Source organism: Arvicanthis niloticus, chromosome 8 (assembly GCF_011762505.2).
Source record: "Arvicanthis niloticus isolate mArvNil1 chromosome 8, mArvNil1.pat.X, whole genome shotgun sequence".
NCBI lineage: Eukaryota > Metazoa > Chordata > Mammalia > Rodentia > Muridae > Arvicanthis > Arvicanthis niloticus.
In genome coordinates this window covers 47,064,852-47,084,040 of record NC_047665.1, presented here as the reverse complement: position 1 = coordinate 47,084,040, position 19,189 = coordinate 47,064,852, and the positions used below count along the sequence as shown (strand labels likewise).

Here is a 19,189-nt window from a genome sequence, read left to right as displayed (position 1 = left end):
CAGGGACTACCTTCAGTTTCCCCTCCTGCTCCTTACAGCCTCTCCCGTTGTTTCTGCCTCCCTTCCTCTTTAGTGTTGTCAGACCTCAGCAGAACTGTTTTTAGATCTGCCTCCTCATAGCCCACATTACCACTCACTGTTTTTCAGCATGCTTCCTGTAGGAAACCCTGGGAACAGAAAAGAAGACTAGTGTCCTACTAGTAGGAAGGACTAGCAGCACCATCCACATTTTAAATCAATGTTTTAAGTATTTGACCTTATCTACTCAGCAGAGTCACCAGTGATCTAAACATCTTTTATAACAAAAGCTTATTTCTGATTGGCAAATACTATGTGTCTGTTATACTGTTAAAAATAACAGGTTAAGATTGGTAGTGTACTCCTTTAGTCCCAGAGGCAGAGGCAGGTGGATTTATAAGTTTGAGGCCAGCCTGGTCTGTATTGTAAGTTCTGGCTGGTACCCTTATCAGTTTGTACTTACAAATAGATTTGCTGTGCAGGGACAAAGTCAGGTGGGGAACCTGGTTTTGCCTTGTTTGATGTCATGAAGTTTTGGTGTCTGGAGAAATGGAAGTTCTTACAGAGGGTTGGTTGTTTATAATAATTTAAATGCTGAAATTGGTTCCAAAGACAAATATGTTTGTACCTTGTAAGTCATGTTTTAATCCATAATATATTCATTTTTTTTAAAAAAGAAGTTTTGAGACTATCACTCAGTATCTGGACTAGCCTAGAATTCACAGAGCTCTACCTGCATCTGCTTCCCACCACACCTGACCCAGTTCGTAACACACCCTGTTCAGTGTTCCAAGTGAAAGCTTCATGTCTGATACCTGTCCCATGATCTTGGGCTTTGTAACTAGGCACATGTGGGGCAGGGCACAGGTGACAGGTAGGTCTGGCAGCTGATGTGCAGAATGACTGGGAAGCCCTTCTTAGAATGGATATTCTATTTCAGTCAGACCTTCTTCTCATTCTTCTGTTATCCCAGTTGATGAAGTGAGGCCCAAGTGCAGTCGATGGCCACAGTGATAGTGTTCTGTGTAGGGTAAGACTGAAGGTGCACAGCGGTGTGGGTGTAGTGTTGTGTCCTTCCAGAGCTGCAGAGACTTGCATATTTCATTTTCTGTCAACAGGACTGTGGAATCCACCAGCTTCGGTTTGCTGCTCAAGACAGATGATGACTGTTACATAGACTTAGAAGCTGTGTTTAATAGAATTGCTCAGAAGAATCTAGATGGGCCAAATTTTTGGTGGGGAAAGTAAGTGAAACATGGACCGCCAATACCTAAGTGTGATTAATTTAGAATGAAATGTGGAAGTTACTTTTACACAAAAAATGTTAAGAAATTTATTGATTATACTCTTCTGGATTAATATGCTATCACTATAATCTGAGGGATTTTTTTTTTTATTCTGTTGAAAAATCTCAGGTTTATTAACCAAGAGTCAAAGATGTGGTTTTTGTTTTAGAAGCACATGGTCTTCTGAAGCTGTTGTATCCTTTTTACTTTTGTTTTTGGTTAGAATCATGTATGACACATTTCCTCAGCCGTTGTCTTTGCTACTTAGGAACACTGCAGGATTGGTGATTTGGTGGGTTTCATTTAAGTATGTCCTGAAACACAGGGTGGGCTTCTCTTAGCTTCCACCCAGAAACTGAGAGCTTACCTAATCTGTATAAACTACCATTGGGTAAATAATTCCCTTCCTTAGGCTGCAAGAACTTCTCCCTGGCTCTCTCTTTGGTAGTGATCAAAGTCATGTAGTAGAAGGATGTGGCCAGCCATTACAAAGAAGCCACCTTTGTAACATCTCAGTTTCAGGTTGAATTGGGCAGTGGACAGAACCGGAAAATGGCAGGAGCTGGAATACCCCAGCCCAGCTTACCCTGCCTTTGCATGTGGGTCAGGGTATGTGATCTCCAAGGATATCGTTGACTGGCTGGCAGGCAACTCCGGAAGGTTAAAGACCTATCAGGTAACAAGATTACTAATCCAGTCGTGTCCTGAGATGTCCCTGAAGCACAGCCAGCTTACCATGGTTTTCCTTTCTCTATAGCCGTTACTCCCTAAAGATCAAGGACATTTACCTGACACTTCTCAGACTCTAGCCATGATAACTATTCCAATATTTTATTTGAGCCTCCTGTCAGAGTTTTTAATCTTTGTTTGGAAATGTATTCTGTGGAGGAATGTAAACACTTCTGTTCATAAGGAAGAAGCTAAAGAAATGCTTTCTTTCTCCTGACTTGATAGTTATAGAGTCAGGGACCAAATATGTCCAATGTGTTGATGTAAAGGTGTGTGAGGAAAGGGCTTGTTTGCTGTGTGCTTCCTGTCTCCCATCTTTAGCTTAAACCTAACATCTGGGTTGGCTAACTCTACATATCACCTTTTGTTACAAAAACATTTAAGAAGTTTGCATTTGCCCATGAGTAGGGTGAAGATGTCAGCATGGGCATTTGGATGGCAGCCATAGGACCTAAAAGACACCAGGTAAGCAGGTATGGGAGGGCTGGCGTCAGGGCTCTTGGAGGTGTGCAAGTGAACATCCAACCCTTGGCACGGGAAATAAAAGGCTTCTGGTATCTCAGCTGTGATTTAAGTAGCAACACTCTACCTCATTATTCCTCATACTTGTCTATGTTTAAAACCAAAAAGAAATACTATGAATTAAAATTCCTTACCCTCAAAGAATAATTAGGCCTTTGTATTTGATCAAAAATTCCTTATAGTTTTATAATTTAGAGTCTGTTGACTTGAGTTTCTGGCACATGCCAGTAAGACCGACCTCTCAACTCTTCTGACAGCAGACTTTACCTAGAATTTTATTTTATAAGGACCCAGTGGTGTGGTGGTGGGAGTGGAAGCAAGAGGTGTGTGCAGAGACCAAAATGGAAGGTAGGAAGCTGGGGCTAGGAGGAACACACTTTTTGCTTCATTTGTCGTATTGATTCCTGGATTCTTGCACCTTCTACTCTGGCTGTAGAAGGTACAGAAAACAGGACATGCAGTGTCTGCCATTCAGAGCCATATGTTCACACTTACTCAGCGGGGACAGGAATAAGGTTGAGTCCTGCTGCTACATGATATTCGCAAGCCTTCTCAGCAAATCAGAGCACTGTGACTTGTAGTTTCCATAGGCTATTTGTGTAGCTTGTTGATATGTGAAGATCCTCTATTGTGACCTTACTCTCTTAAATAGTCATACAGAGGATATTTATTTTGTTCTGCCCTATGGGGGTACTGTCATTTCTAAATAATTCACATTGCCTTTTGGAGCTGAAGAGCCTCTTGGACAGAAGGCTCTTTGTTCTCTTCCATGTACCCAAGGCGTAGTGCCCACTCTGCTGCCACTGGTGAAGCCCTCATTCTAGGCGTGATTTTGAGAGACAGGGATCACCGGGTACCCTCAAAGCACAGGCTGGTTTCAGCAGCCCGTGTCCATCAAAAACAACATGGTTTAAAAAGATTATTAGCTCTTACCCAGGATTTTTGTTCTTAGATCCACTGTGTTTCTTCATATACACATTCTGTTATTCTGTTGAGCAGTATAGTACTTGGGTCTTGGATCATGCGTCTTGGACATGCCTGCTCTTCTTACAGCACAGAGACAGGAAGTCCGCTTCACCATCTGATACTTAAAATTTAAAAGACGTGCTGCTGCATCCGATAGAGCACTGCTGTCACTACTTTGTGTCCAATACTCTCTAACAGGGAATATGAAAGTGTTCATTTGTGCTCCCTGTACTTGTTTGCATACAATTGCATGTGCTGAGAATCTTTTTTTTTTTTTTTTTGGTTTTTCGAGACAGGGTTTCTTTGTGTAGCCCTGGCTGTCCTGGAACTCACTCTGTAGACCAGGCTGGCCTCGAACTCAGAAATCCACCTGTCTCTGCCTCCCAAGTGCTGGGATCAAAGGTGTTCGAGACCACTGCCCGGTGTGCTGAGAATCTTAATGTTATTTTAACTGATAATATATTTATGGGGTGGTGTGGCATTGGTGACTCTTAATCTTCACACAGCAGTTTTTGTGTTCATAGCCCCAGGACTGTAAAGCCATGGTGGTTTCCCAAAATCAGAAGCCATCCCTAACCCCAAATCTCATGAGTTGTTCAGATTTGGTAGATTACATTTAGGTGTCCTATAGTCCTTCCTGATTCTGTCTCTTATATCATATTTGTTTCTCAACAGGACAGCCTGTGGCTGTGTGAGAAAACCTGTGAGACAGGAATGCTGTCTTCTCCTCAGTACTCACCAGAAGAGCTGAGCAAACTGTGGGAACTGAAGGAACTGTGTGGGGATCCTTGTCAGTGTGAAGCAAAAACACAGTGATCTCCAAAGACCAGGGGCTTATCCCCAGAGTCCAGGGGCTGTAAATCCGAGGAGAGCTGTGGCTGGTATTGAGCTGTAAGCAGTAGGGTATTACTAGTGTTTGCACAGATCTTAATGAATCAACTGATAACTGTAGCATAAGTTTTTATTTATAAATTGAAAGATTATTTATACCAAGTTATTTTATAAAAATATTGCTAATTTCTGATCACTTATACTGATTAGTAACTCATCATTTTTGGTTAAATGGCCACATTCAGAAAATAACTCCATTTGAATCTCAAGCAGGATTAAATCTCAAGCAGGATTCCAAAATAGTTCTGCATAACTTAATTAGGCCAGAAAGATGCTGTGTGGCACAGGGGCCACAAATACCAAAGTCTGGGTTGCTAGAAATAACAGTTTGTGGATCTCTGATACAGACAACCTGGCCTTGAAAAGGACGTGTTGTAAACCGAAGTTTGGTATCTTACTTTTAAAGATGTTTATTTACATACATATCGTGTTTCCTTTTACTGTTTAATATAAGTCCTGAATGTCTGAGCTTAGCACTGAGACATTTACTCTCCCTAAACTGCTTTTGTGAGTATGAGTAAAAGTATCCACCTCAGGGCTCAGTGTCACAGGGGATGTAGGGAAGGCACTCTGCCTTGCCTGATGTTTACCTAAGCTTGAATAGGAGATGGTGATATGTGCAAGACAGGCTCAGTGCAGGCATAACATAAGGAATAGTATGTTACAGGTTGAAGATGTGTTCTCAGATTAAAGAACGACCAACCAAATCACTGTAGCAAACTTTTTAAAAGTTAAGAAGCCCACAGCAGATGTTAACTGTACTCAGATTTAGACTACTGTTTCTATTTCACTTCTTCACATAGTGGAATGCGGTAAGCTGTGAAAACAGAAAGGGCAGAAAAATCAATAGTAATCAAAGCCTTTATTATTCTATTAATATACAACCAAATGGTCTTTTCCCAGCAAACATAACATCATTTGTGAGGGCAGAGGTTTGTTCCTGGTGTATACCTTCCAGTCGTTAAACTCTTATGGTTAGACTGTTACCATCGCACTAGTAGGCAATCTCCATTCTCCACAGAATAAAACTGTAATGGCTGTAGGTCATTTTCTAGTTCAATTTCTCTGCCCGGCATCTAAAGTTAGAGTCAAGTGGAGAGTAGTAAGACAGAGCTGACGGTGCATGTTATCCATGCCACCCTCCAATGGCAGGTGAGCTGCCAAGTTAAAGGCTGCCTCCATTTAGAGCCCGTTATATGCGGCTCACAGTACAGTGGAGAACTAAGCTTAGCTTTGTGGTTTTGCTTAGCAACTTACCTTGGAACTTTCGTAGGACAACAGAAGTTCTGACACAGGAACTTTGAGGAGACGTGACAGCAGTCCCTTTACCTTTTGAACTGTCATGGAGTCTATCAAAGAAAAGAAACTTTTAAATGATGACTATATGTAGAAACAGCTAAGGTGAGGCAGCCATTGATGGAAGGCTTGAATCATTCTACCAGATGATTCTTTTAACAAAGTGGGAAATGGAGTCAGTGTTTGACCCAAGTGGTCTTGACACTGAGGTGTCATACCATTTACTATTTCTTCCTCAATCTGAATAACCGGAAATAATTACCTCACTGAAGAGGATAAAATATAGGCCTCTGTGATAACTTCCTAAGTTGCTGAAGATCCCTGGAGTGGGGGACCTTAAGGGGCACCTCTCAGCCTTATTTTCCCTCTAGAAGATGCATAGACTTAAGTGGTTGATGAGGTCCCTCCCAGCATGAGTATCCAGTCACCATCAGGATGTGCACACATGACCAGTAGGTGTGGGAAAGGAACTCTGAAGAACAAATGTTCTGATCTGTTAAGAACATACTAGGAACTTCTTTCCAAAGACAGGTTGTGGTATATAGTGGATATTTTGATTAAGAATATTAGTTTCTCTGAAGCTTTAGCTGAAAGTACAGCAATAGTGTGGTGTCCCACAAATATCACGATGTAGTCAATTATTTTTCTATAAAATTGTTTTTATAAATGCTGTGTTTTTAATGCAACTTGTGATAATAAATCTTCTCTATTTTAGAATAAACTAGCCTTTTCCTGTTTTTGATTCACTTCAACAGCTGTAGTACCCTTAATGTGCCTGACCAAATTTATTGTGTCTAGAGAGAGTGGACTGGAAAAGCAGGTTGAGTGCCAGCATGGCTCTGCTTCCCTAGTATGGACCTAATACGACTATCGCCACACTCCCAACAGTGTGTTCCTGCCGTGGTGGACTTCACCTCTCTTCAAGGCATGACCTTCCTTACATTACCTGAGTATTTTTTCAGAGCAACAAAAAAAAAAGTTAATACACACTGTTAATTTGTCATTATATATTACATACCATAGTAATAGAAAGAAATTGGATTTCTAGTTTTTTAAATATATATATATATATATATATGTGTATATATATATATATATGTGTGTGTGTATATATATATATATATGTGTGTATATATATATATATATATATATATATATATATATATAAAAGAGAAATTGTGAGAAATTAGCTCTAAATTGGATGGTTACTCAGAAAAGTTCTCTTCTGAATGAAGCTAGCTTTCCATGTGCAAACTTGTTTTGTCTGATGGACATAGATTTAAAGTCAATGAGGCAAATAGGGAAATGTATTTACTGGACTCATTGAGATTCACATGTTTACATTTCTTCTGGCTTTAAATCTAACCCACCAGTCTATAAATCAAGTTAATCTTGAGAGTTTACATAATTGCATCATGCAAATCTAGGGTCATTTATGTTGATCTAAAAGCATTTATTTTCCTAATATTAACTCAGTTCCAGCAGTACAAATATTTTTTTAAGGATTCTGAAAAATATTTCTGTCTCCACAAGTTGTTTAAAAGCACTAACTTCCCTCCTGATCAGGGAATCATCTCTAGAGAACAAAAGCCCCAGAGCATCCATCTGGGGAGTGATTCCTCTAAGGGTCTAAGCATTCAAGTCCTCATTCCTATGGCTGAATGCAGGATCACAGGCTCAGGTGTGGGGCATAAGCCTATTAACCCAGCACTTGGGAAGCAGAAGTCAGACAGTTATCTGAATTCAAGACATTTTGTCTCAAAACAAATAAAACCCACCACCATAACAGACAGGGAGCTCGCAAATTTTAATAAAACTGTTATTTTCCAGATATGCTGATGGTATACTGAAGACTGGAACTTTCTGTTATGTTTCAAACTACGCTCTAATGAAAACACCATAAATTCTAGGTCTACATGAACTAAAAATTCACATTCCAGCTAGCTCTACCGGTGCTCCACAGTGTCCAGTGGATAGCAGAGACAGATGTGCTCTTACCTGGCAACTGCTTTTCTAATATTTGCTGTTCAGGTTGATTTGAGCATTTTATCTTCAGTGCTTTAAGGAAAAAGGGAAAAAGATTGATGATCACCATAGCAAGAATTTACAGTGTACATGCATGTAGGATTGGGACTTTTGCCTCTGAGTAGAGCACATACTTGTACACATAAGGCCTCAGTCTGATTAATAGCACCAGTAAATAAAAATGTTTAGGCCAAGAGACTGCCAGAAAATGCAACAGTTTGATACAGCTTGACTCAGTCCTCATAAGTGGGTCTTAATGATATTAAATTTTTCTATTAATATTTCCATAAAGTTGGGTGTAGTGGTGCACACCTGTAATCCAGGCTGTAATCCCATCTTGGAAGGCTGTGGTAGAACTGCCACAAATTCAAGGCCAGCCTTGACAACACATGCCATCTATGAGACCTTGTTTCAAAAAACAGAAAAATACTTTGACAGTCCCAGACTGGGAAGGCTGGAGGAGGAGGATAGTAAGTACACAGAAGCCTGGTATAAAACACAGCCTTGTCTCAAACAGCTGACCCAGGATTCTTTCACTTTTTCTTTCCTCCATACTCCTTCCTGATGGTTTAGCTAGGACATGCAGGACACAGCACAGGATTCCATGCTACTGCATGGATGACTGTTCTGCCCACCCCCTTACACCTAGGCTATTCAGTGAGTCTGCAGTGTGGGAGCTGCCAGAATGCACAACACAGACTGGGTGAGCTGCAGTTGACAGTGGTTCTCAACCTTTGGGTTGTAATTTCTTGGGGTCAAATGACCCTTTCGCAGGAGTTGCCTAAGACCATTGGAAAATACAGAGATTTACACTGCGATTCACAACAGTAGCAAAATTACAGTTACAAAGTAACAATGAAAATAATTTTACAGTTGGGGTCACCACATGAGAAACTGTATTAAAGGGTTGTAGCATTAGGAAGGTTGAGGAACACTGCCCTAAGAGAAGCACACTTTATCCCTATGAAGCAGGCCGTCACCAATGGCTTCCTACCCAAGACCTCAGTGCAAATCTGAAAGGATTCTTACTTAGTAGCTGATTTTTTAGCTTGAATGGCTGCTGTGTTTTGAGCTCCTCATCTTCAGGTGCACCATATTCTGTTTAAGAAGAAACAAAAAACCAGAGGCCACAATAAGGAAAAAATGTTAGTGTGAACAGAGCCTCTTCCTAGGAGCAACCCATCATCACTGATAATTAGTCTGGCATTAGCCTTCTCCTGCAAAGCTGCTTGCTGGGTGGTCAAGAGAGATGAATAGTCAGTACCTCCAAATAAGGGAAGTAATATTATCTTATTTGTGGCTATATGTGTGTGCTCTAACAGTAGCCTGACTACTATCCCAATGCTTTCAAAACCTTCTAACTAGTACTTGTTTTCAGTCTTGAAAATGCCCTTTCCTTCAGGATCCTGAGAGAAACCATGAATGATCTAGACCTGAGTTATAGGACCCAGTCAAGTTTTAGCCAGACATTAAGTCAGCTGTTTAGTCCAGCTGCAGACTACTTTCTGTACCTGCAACACCAGAAGCTTCCCTTATCTGTGGGGACACATCCAAGGCCAGTGGATATCTGAACCTGAAGAGCATTAGATAGATAAACCCTATCTCTGTCTTTAACACATATGATCATAAATTAGACATGAAAGAACAGCCACCCCAATGTGCTGTAATGGAGGTTATGTGACCTGCTCTTTCAGAACATTTTCTGTAATTTTAAGCTTCAGTGAGTCCATTTCACAGCTGCTTTTTGAAGTTTAAGAATCATGGCACTGGCCAGGTAGTGGTGGCACACGCCTTTAACCCACTACTCAGGAGGCAGAGGCAAGTAGATCTGTCAGTTTGAGGTCATGGCGTCAGAGAAACTCTCAAAAACCCAAACCAAACCAATCGTGGCACTGTCTTCATCTGTGATGGGGTATGTTCAGGTAAGGCCTTGACACAAGTACTGTGACACCTTGGTGGTCTTCCTGCTGACTCACTGACTCACGGAATGACTGCGGCAGACAGCACACACAGCATGGCATGCTGGACAGAGGCAGTCTTATGTTGTACCACACTGTTTAGAATGGTATGCAGTTAAAAGAATGAATTTTTGGTTTCTGAATTCTCCATTTAATGTCTGGGCTGAGGTAGAAACTGAAGGTAAGTGAAACTACAGAAAAGGAGAAGCTACTGTCCCTCCCTCCTGTACTTGGCCAACTGCTGTTTGTTTCTCTGCACACCCTTGGCAGTAAGAAGCTGAATTTCATGCACCTACAGGCTGCTTAGAGCCTTCCCTTCACCCTCAAGCGACTCAGAATTTACCTAGATCAGCCAGGAAATTGGGCCAGCTAATGGAGTAATTTGAAAACAATTCCCATAGGCAGCTGGTCTTCCTGCAATAATGTTCCAGCTGAAACATTTATGCAGTGAGCTGCTTGTATTAGGAAATATATGAAAAAAAAATGGCCTAAATGTGAACCATGGAATGATAAAAATGATATCACAACAAAATGGAAACTCCATTGGTACATAATGTCCAATCCTTTGCTTCAAAGCCTGGGGCCCAATTAGAGTGCTAATTTAACCATTGTGAACACTGAATGCCAAACAATACAAGATAAGACCTTAGGATGGGAACTTGGGAAGAATGATAGTTTATTTATGAACTTGCAACCCTGGGAGCTTTAGAAAATACCAGTGCTTGAGATGACCTTAGAGTACTGCCAACTTTTACAGGGTGCTAACCCCTACCCTACAAAGTGCAGGTCTCCAGGGACATGTCGACACTGCCAATTTAGTTATCTGTTTTCAACAGGAAAGTGCCTATAACCCCTTCAAGAGGGCCCCCAAAACATAGAGGACAAAGCACAGCCTTGCTGTACTACCACGTCAGAGCCCTAGTTCCAGCTGGAGTCCCCACGGGCTACCTGGACGTACTGCAGCAGAGAAGCTGGTATCTAGGATGGGCTGAGAGGAACTCTGCGTTTGGCCTGTTTTTGTCTGGATCTGGGTGCCCGCCAGCCTTTCTCCACTCATTTCCAAAGGCTTTTCGATAGTCAAGTTCAGCTCCACGCCTTTCCTCTGGAAGAATCTGCATTGATGTGAAATAGAAACAGTGTCTTAAAGCATCTTCTAGTGAGCTACTTAGGTTTGACTCTGTCCTTTGGTGCCCATGCACAGACAATAAAATGGTGAGGGGTAGTCATCACACTTTCTACCTACCTTCCCCATTTCCCCCTTTAGAACTGAGGACCAAAGAAAACCCAGGGCCTTAAAGAGCTAATGCAGAACTGTAAGGCATTCAAAGCCACCCTGGGCTAGAGAGACTAGTCTCAAAACAAAATTCAAAATGGGTTTTAAGTTAAAAAGACTAGCCATTCTGTAACCCTAAAGACTTACTAACATTACATCCCCAAGTGACTGCACATTCTTCTAAAGAACTAGTAATCAGGGCTAGCAAGATGGCTCAGCAGTTAAAACACTTGCTCTGAAGCCTAGACCACTGCTCAGTGCCTGAGATGTACATGGTAGTCTTCTGATCTTTATATGCCCACTAGTATGCATGACCCTTTCTCTCCCCACAAGCAAGTAATGTCATTTTAAATTCAAATTTTATAGTTTTCCTTTTTAAAAAGAATAACTTATTTTTATGTTATATATATTGGTGCATTTATGTATTATATTATGTATTGCACCAGCATGCCTGTGATATCTGAGGAAGCCAGAAGAGGGCATTCGATCCCTTGGAACTAGAGTTAGAGACACTATGGATCACTGTGTGGATCCATTGCAAGGACAAATGCTCTTTCCCACCCCTCATTTTGAAATACTCTCAGTAGTATCTGCACTAGGTGCCTAGGGTCAGGCTCACCTTTCTTGGTGTGAGCTACAATAGCTGGCTTCCTCTAGGGAACTTCAGGGTGTGCCTAGGCATCCAAGCCTCAGTCTCGGAGGGAACAAGGAGAGAAGAGACATGCTTTGGGCCTTGGATCTTTCTGCCTTCTTCCCAAGGACACAGGACAAAACGCCTAACACTCCTCCACCGCTCTTTAAATGACCACTGTTGTTTAGGCAGCGAAGTAAGACTGATCTGGTGCTGACCTAAGAATAGCCCTCTACCTTCCAAGAAGTCGGCAAAGAATATCAACAACCAAAATGCACCTGTTCACCACTTCATAATATCCAAATGTAACCTACTTTTACATTTCTTATCATTTGTTTTCTAGTCTTAATTTTTTTAACCTAGTGCCATGGCACTCCTGTAGTCCTAGCTACTCTGGTGGCTGAATTGGAAAGATTACTGAGTCCAGAAGTCGAGGCCAGTAGAGGTACCAATAAGACTTCCTCTCCAGAACAAAAACAAAGGGCATAGTTAGGGTCCTGCTGTTTACCTGGCACCTGTTCAGGGTCTTTAGCTGACCAATCTTGGCAATGATGATCTCCTCTGCTTTGTTTCCTTTGGTCAAAGGGTTTCTAGTGCAGGACAGGGCCTGCAGGCTCTGTAATTTATCCAGCTCATTGATAAATGACCACTGAAGCAACAAAGGAAAGAAACGTGTGTCAGGTCACATTTCATTTTCTTGGCCTAGTAAAATAAAAGTAAAATTGCCTAGCTCTCATCTGAGATACAAGATGCATCATATACCAACCCCCACCTAGAAGAGCTTTTTTTTACACAAAATGCCATGTGAACTCACTGACATTCCACATCTGTATAAATTAGAGAACTTTAACCCTAAGATGGTTTACTTTTGAAGAGTTTTCCTCTGAGGAAGCATTTTGCTTTTGGTTAATGTTTTTAAGATTTGTTTCTATTTAATATATATGGGCATTCCTGCCATGTGCACTGAGCAAGGAGTCCAGAAGAGGACGTTGGCTGGAAATTGAACCTTAGTTGGCTGCAATAGTAGCCAGTACTCTTAACCACTGAGTGCCATCTCTGCAGGCCCCTAGTTTAACCTTTTTGGCAGAAGGAACCTTCAGACTTTGTGTGCAAGGTAAGACAAGCAGTATCGTGCCCTGTATACTGAGGTAGTTCTTACTTCTGATATCTGGTTGTCATTGACTATGAGGTACTTCAAGGCCGGGAACATGGATGTTTTGCACCCTAGAACAATAAAAATGAAACTGCACAGTAGGAGGGAAAGAAACAGCTGACATAGGAGGGAGGGGCATTACTAATCTTAGTTACCAATTTCAGCATCTGGAAAATGTATAGAAGAAAGTCCAATGTCAGAAAGGAGTAGGTGTTCTAATCTGCAATTAAAATGTTGAATTTGATTACACAGGACACTACCAAGTCTTCTGGGGTTGGTTCTACTAGACTAGCAAGTCTTTTCCTCTACCCTGGGTTTTCATCCTGTTGTGAAACACAAGGTCCAGAAGGAAGGCTAACACTGTGATTGTGCCCCCACATTGCCCTCCAAGATTCTGGAGTGGCTCTGTCAAGTACTAAGTGGAGATGTAGGTGTCACCACCAGACCAAGTTCTGCAGCTGCAGAGTATTTGGTTCCTAGTCTACACAGCACGAGGGACAAACACATTCTCCAGAGAGTTTACGTTAAAATTGCCCAAGGAGCTTGCCTAGTTTAGGAGTTACATTTTATATCTATTCAAAAGGTGTGTTTGACAAATTCATTCATTCACTAAAAATGATATGGATCTTTAACAGGTCAATTTTAAGGGATTACCTTGGAAGATATGCTAACAGGCACAGCTGGCTTTCATCAATTGATGGGTTGGAGGAAAGGTCTAGTAACCTCATCTTCTGCAGGACATTCACTGGCCTGTGTTAGAAAGTAACATTTTTTTTTTTCAGTATGGATTAATCTCTTGTTTACAAAGACAAGGGCTTAAAATAAGTGTACCTGGTGTTACAAAGAGTTAGGAAGGAAGTGGATCTGACTCAAAAAAGGCCAACCCAAGGGATGCTGTTGAAATGCTGCCCTTAGCCGGGGCGGTGGTGGTGCACGCCTTTAATCCCAGCACTTGGGAGGCAGAGGCAGGCAGATTTCTGAGTTCGAGGCCAGCCTGGTCTACAGAGTGAGTTCCAGGACAGCCAGGGCTACACAGAGAAACCCTGTCTCAAAAAACAAAAAGAAAAAAAACAACAACAAAAAAAAAGTAATGCTGCCCTTGATAATGGAGGACAATGCCCGAGTTTGCCTCCACAAATGAAACCATTCTATACAATACAGTTTTATAGTCAGAGCCAACTCTGAGAGTTTTCCAGTTTTGACTTTCTTTCACATACTTATTTAATGACATCTAAAGAGATGATCGGCCAGAGAGATGGCTCAGTTAGTAAAGGTACTTGCCAACAAGCCTGATGACCTGAGTCCCATCCCTAAAACCCGCATGGGGAAAGGAGAGAACTGATTCTCACAAACTGATTCCACATATGTACACACACCCAGACAAGTAAACAGTCTAAATAAATTTCAAAAGCTATATTTTAAAAGAGGGAGATGAGAGCCTAGAAATATGACTCAGTGTTTACGAGCATTTGCTGCTCTTGCAAGTTCTGTTACTAGCAACCATGTCAGGCAGCCTGTAACTCCAGCTCTAGGAGTACCCCTTTCAGGCTTCCTCGGGCAGTTGCATACATTCACACAGACAGATACATATTAATTTTAAAAAAGGAAACTAAAAAAAAAAAATTGTTTTTGGTTCTTCAAGATGGAGTTTCAGAACTCATTTTGTAGACCAGGCTGGTCTTGATCCCAGAGATCTACCTGCCTCTGCCTTTGCCTCCTGAGTGCTGGGATTAAAAGCATGTGCCACCACATCTAGCTAATCTTCTTTTTAAGGGAGATGAAGCAACAATATATTTAAGAGAGCATGAGTCCACACACACTATCGTACAATTGACTTAAGCAGGTATTCCCAATTAATGATCCTTCATTTGCTAGACACAGCTACCCACATCCATTCTCCCAGTACTAGGGAGGTGGAGGCAGATTATAAGCTGAAGGTCATATCTGACACAACTAGTTTGAAGCCAGCCTGGGCTATAATGAGACCTTGTCTCTAAACAAGCAACTAGAGCTAGCAAGATGGCTCAGTGCTCAAGCTAGGCAACTTGAATTCAAGCTCTGTAGCCCACAGTGGAAAGAAAGAACCTCAAAGGTGTCCTTCAACCACACACCCCTAAACTCACAACACCACATACATATACACACGCAATAATAAGAAAAAAATCTGGGCCTGGAGAGCTCAGTGGTTAAGAGCACTGACTGTTCTTCTAGAGGTCCTGAGTTCAGTTCCCAGCAACCACATGATGGCTCACAACCATCTGTAATGGAAAGGAGATGCCCTTTTCTGGTGTGTCTGAAGACTGTGACAGTGTGCCTACAAAAAACAAATCTTTAAAAAAAAATCTTGTTTACTTACTATAAAAAAATTTACAATATTAAAGAATGAACTCAGGAGTTGGTGGGATGGTTCAGTGGTTAAAGAACACTGGCTGCTCTTCCAGAGAATTGAGGTTCAATCCCTAGCACCCACATGGTAACTTAAACCCTCTCACTCCAGTCGTAGACATTCAGAAACCCTCTGCTGGTCTCCTTAAGCACTGTATATATTATAGTGGTATATACATATATATTCAGGCAAACACTCATACACACAAAATAAAAATGAATATCTCAAATATTTATATAAAAATAAACCTACAGCCTTGTACATGTTAGACTAGTGCTCTACAATTAAGTTATGCCCCTCAACCTTTGGTTTTTTGAGACAGGGTCTTGCTTAGTTGCCTAGGATAACTTTAAACTTAGGATCTTTCTGCCTTACCCTCCCGGATAGTTGAACTACAAGCATATACTCTGGCTCTTACTACTTAGTTAAAAAAACAAACAAACAAACAAAAAAGCAAATGTACCTAATACACCCTGTACTCCACTGAGAATCAGAAACTGTAATTAATATGTATGCAAAACTAATAAATTTTAATATTTAGTTTAGGTATATTAGAATCCAAGATATTTGTTTTTATAAAACTAATAAAATTCAAATATATAATTCAGGTGTCTGATGAGTTTTCTCTGGCTGGAGTAACATTTTAGTTGACAATCTAATCTGTACTACAGTGAGTGAGGAAAAACTACGTGCTACTACAACCTATATCTGCAAATCCTCCTAAAAGTTAGTGCTGGACCTGAGACTTTATTCGGAATTAACTGAATAGCAATAGAATCACTGAGGCAAAGTCCATTACCTTTCTGAAATGGAAATACCGTTAGACTTGAGGTAAAGTTCCTCGAGGACTGGCCATGAAGGGGCACAGTGCAGCACCTGGAAAGGAAACTGAATTCAGTGTCTGGCAGCCTCTGCTGGCCTTCCTCAGCCACATCATCACAGGAACTCCCTGCATTGTGGACACGTCATTTAGGCTGTACTTGGGCAGTAAGTGGCGGTGCAGGAGGACGAAGGACCACATAGAAAGGCTGTAGGCAGACATTCTAGCACTATTAACCCAACGGCTAAGTCAGCACCCAGCTTAGGAAATGCTTCACTAAGGAGCAAGGAATGCTGATGGACACAATCAACTGACTAGTAGACTGGCCCTGGAGGTGGCACTCACGTTGTTAGTCCTGATAGCACTGGGCAGGTAAAGAATATGCTGAGCACACAAATGTCTCATTGGTCCCTAAGTTTTTCCCTTGAGCTGTACTGCCATCCTCCCTCTCCGCCTCCACCCCAATTGCTAAGTGCTGTCCTATCTTCAGGCTCTGTGTACCAGAAGAGGGCAGGAGACCCTCCGAAATCAGGGGCCCAGGAAAGACAGAAGCAAATTTACCAAATGCTCTGTGCCAAGGAAACCTGTGGGTACGCACAAGCCAATCAGACCAGACTTGTGGATGATGGGGATAAGGTTGCAGACAGAGAGAGGTGCATGCTCTGCCCTAAGGACGTCTGCATAACCTAGGGGAGCCAGCATTATGACTATTCAAACTCCACATATTTAATATATGCCACTGTAAGCATCCGTGTTCAAGACTCCGAAGCAATGCAAATGAGCTAAGAGACAGGAACAGGCTGACAAAGAACATGGATTACCCGATCTAAAATCCTACTTCACCAAGGGATTACTCTTCACTGTAATGAAGTTTAGAGCATTCTACTGTTTAGATAATAAGCTGATTAAAATGAAGCCAGTTAGGTTTCAATCCCCTTTTAAAGCAAAAATTGTAATCATTTATTACTGTGTAATAAAGCAAAAATGATTACCTCAGTCCACGTTATTCCTGTCTTGTTTAGGACTAAAGTCTTCAGAGCAGAAAATGTTCTAGTTAGAGTTGGTGAGTCAGAGGGAAACTGCAGTTTATTTTCACTGAGAAGAGAAAGGAGATGTGAAGTACTTATTCCTGCACAGCAGACCCAACACATGGACATCAACAGTCTGGGGGTTACCCGAAGATTTGAGAGGGGTTCTCATGGAGGTAGGTGAAGCTTGAGGTTTCTTCAGACATGTGAAGTTGACTTGAGACACTAAAGGTCAAATTATACCCATTTGCTCTATTTGAGGTGCCTTCAAGCCTAACTGTCTACTCTATAGATCTGTCTTAGCTTACCTGCATATAAAGCACTTAGGAAGCAAGGGAGAAGGGTTGGGGTGTGCTCAATGGTAGAGGGTTTCTGAGGCACCAAAATTTGGGCTTAGCTCCCAGCACCAACAGAAGGAAGAAAGGAGAGGAGGGAGGAAAGGAAGGAAGGAACGGACTAGCCTAGTTGAACCCTTGAAAAGTGAGGTTCTAAGATTAAACTAATGAAATATTTCAAATATTCAAATATTGGAAAATGTGACATTAGTGAACCATGTAGAGAAATTATAATCTTTATCAAAACTACATTAAGTAGTGTCCCAATGAACTACTTATTTCTAAAGAATTAAACACTAATTTCAAACAAACAAGCACATTCAATTCTAACCCCTCTTCTCTGCTGAGATCACATGTCCCTCTTTCATGTTTATAAGCTAGGAAGCTCCACCCCTCCCAACTGATTAGGATACAAATACACTCCCTATTTATGCCCCTCAAAGGAACCGTTTGAACACTGCCCTGGAGTGAACCCTTAGCAAAGTCTAGTCAGCCAGAGCTTCCCAGAAAGCATCTGTCAGCTGTCAGAGAAGGCAGTGCAGACTCCATACCTGAGATCAAGAGCCTCCAGGTCTTTGAGCTGTTCTGCAATAAGAATCACTTCATCCCAAGTTGACAACAAGTTTTTGGATAAATTTACAACTCGAATATCTAAGCACACATTTTAAGAAAAAGTAATTTCAAAAGACTCACCAAAGACATAAAATTAATATCACTCTAATTCTAGAATGGGGATTTTTCTTTTAGAGGGGTGGGGTGGGAATTGAGATAGGGTTTCTCTGTGTAGGCTGTCCTTTAACTCACTCTGTAGACCAGGTTGCCTTTGAACTCAAGAGATCTGCCTGCCTCTGCCTCCCGGGTGCTGAATTAAAGGTGTATGCCACTACGCCTGGCTGGATGGGGATTTTTAACTTCTCACTAGGTACTTACTAGTTTCAGTTTTCTTCCATGAACACAAATGTTTTAATCTTTTAAATTATCTGTTAAGACTAGATATAGTTCAGTGATTAAAGTGCTTATCTAAATACCCAAAGTCCTGAGTCCCATTTCTAACAACAAAACAAAACAGAGAAACACTATTACCCTGGTTCATTTAAAACCTAAAATACTCATTTTTGTTTGTCAAAATGTGAGACAAGCATAATAACCAAAGGACAACAAAGTGTCACAAGCTCCTGCAGGACTGCTTCACAAAAACCAAAGACAGAAGACAATGTCAGACAGCAGAGATCTGTTGTCTCTGATACACTGATATACTGAGTTCCATGAGGCCTTGCCCTCAGCACTGTCTTAAGCATGTACATGCTTGTGTGTGTATGTGTTTGTGTGTGTGTGTGTGTGTATGCACACACACCCCACACACAGAGTGTATACCCATCTCCATAACACCAGTCTTAAACCCACAAATCTTCTAAACAGCACCATCCCAGAGGAGAATACAAGGGTAGCAACAACACAGGCAAGAGAGGGGCTGAGAACTCAAGGTCTGCAATGTGACATATCTCTGGTTCAGGACCACACATTTAGAATAAGACTCTGGGGCCATCACACATGCACTGAGGCTTAAGGATCAACAACTATGCTTTTAAGGAGGTCACAGTGTAACATAGTCCCAGGCCATAGGCTAATGGACTGCCTAGCATTCCCATCTGATATGTGTGGGTGTTACTATGGTTACTCTACAAGGGTTAGTTACAAGGGCCAAGAACACAGGCTCATCAGGGAGACAGTCCATAGCTAACACCTCCTGTAAGTCTGAAATTCCTTGTGCTTAGAATGGCAGGTAGGGCAAAAAGGAAGGGGTGTGGCCATACAGATACAAGTGAAAGCAAAACCTATGAGCAACTTGAGCAGAAAACTAGGACAACCTAG

The 19,189-nt window shown here is 41.5% G+C and overlaps 2 protein-coding genes across 6 annotated transcripts in view; one reads left to right on the top strand and one right to left on the bottom strand.

The window, feature by feature from the left end:
• Positions 1–6,429, top strand: part of B3galnt2 (beta-1,3-N-acetylgalactosaminyltransferase 2) — a 41,491-nt gene extending 35,062 nt beyond the window's left edge. Inside the window, exons 9-12 of one of the 2 annotated variants that reach the window (XR_004607465.2) lie at positions 1,137–1,262; positions 1,821–1,980; positions 2,439–2,498; positions 4,197–6,429. Coding sequence is in view for 1 of the 2 variants with exons in the window: in XM_034509990.2 (XP_034365881.1) it covers positions 1,137–1,262; positions 1,821–1,980; positions 2,442–2,498; positions 4,197–4,337 (484 nt within the window). In the remaining variant the exon portion in view is untranslated. The remainder of the gene's footprint in view (positions 1–1,136; positions 1,263–1,820; positions 1,981–2,438; positions 2,499–4,196) is intronic. The other variant, XM_034509990.2, reaches the window with a different exon arrangement.
• Tbce (tubulin folding cofactor E) overlaps positions 5,256–19,189 on the bottom strand; it is a 49,023-nt gene continuing 35,089 nt past the window's right edge. For 2 of the 4 annotated variants that reach the window (XM_034509988.2, XM_076939352.1), the window contains exons 6-17: positions 17,869–17,968; positions 16,947–17,049; positions 15,934–16,010; positions 13,403–13,498; positions 12,904–12,968; positions 12,755–12,819; positions 12,104–12,244; positions 10,650–10,803; positions 8,763–8,831; positions 7,707–7,766; positions 5,670–5,761; positions 5,256–5,488 (exon numbers count right to left, since the gene is read on the bottom strand). In XM_034509988.2, coding sequence (XP_034365879.1) covers positions 5,396–5,488; positions 5,670–5,761; positions 7,707–7,766; positions 8,763–8,831; positions 10,650–10,803; positions 12,104–12,244; positions 12,755–12,819; positions 12,904–12,968; positions 13,403–13,498; positions 15,934–16,010; positions 16,947–17,049; positions 17,869–17,968 — 1,115 coding nt within the window. In that variant the 3' untranslated portion in view covers positions 5,256–5,395. Of the gene's footprint in view, positions 5,489–5,669; positions 5,762–7,706; positions 7,767–8,762; positions 8,832–10,636; positions 10,804–12,103; positions 12,245–12,754; positions 12,820–12,903; positions 12,969–13,402; positions 13,499–15,933; positions 16,011–16,946; positions 17,050–17,868; positions 17,969–19,189 lie in introns of those variants that run through there. The other 2 variants (XR_013112240.1, XR_004607464.2) reach the window with 2 other exon arrangements.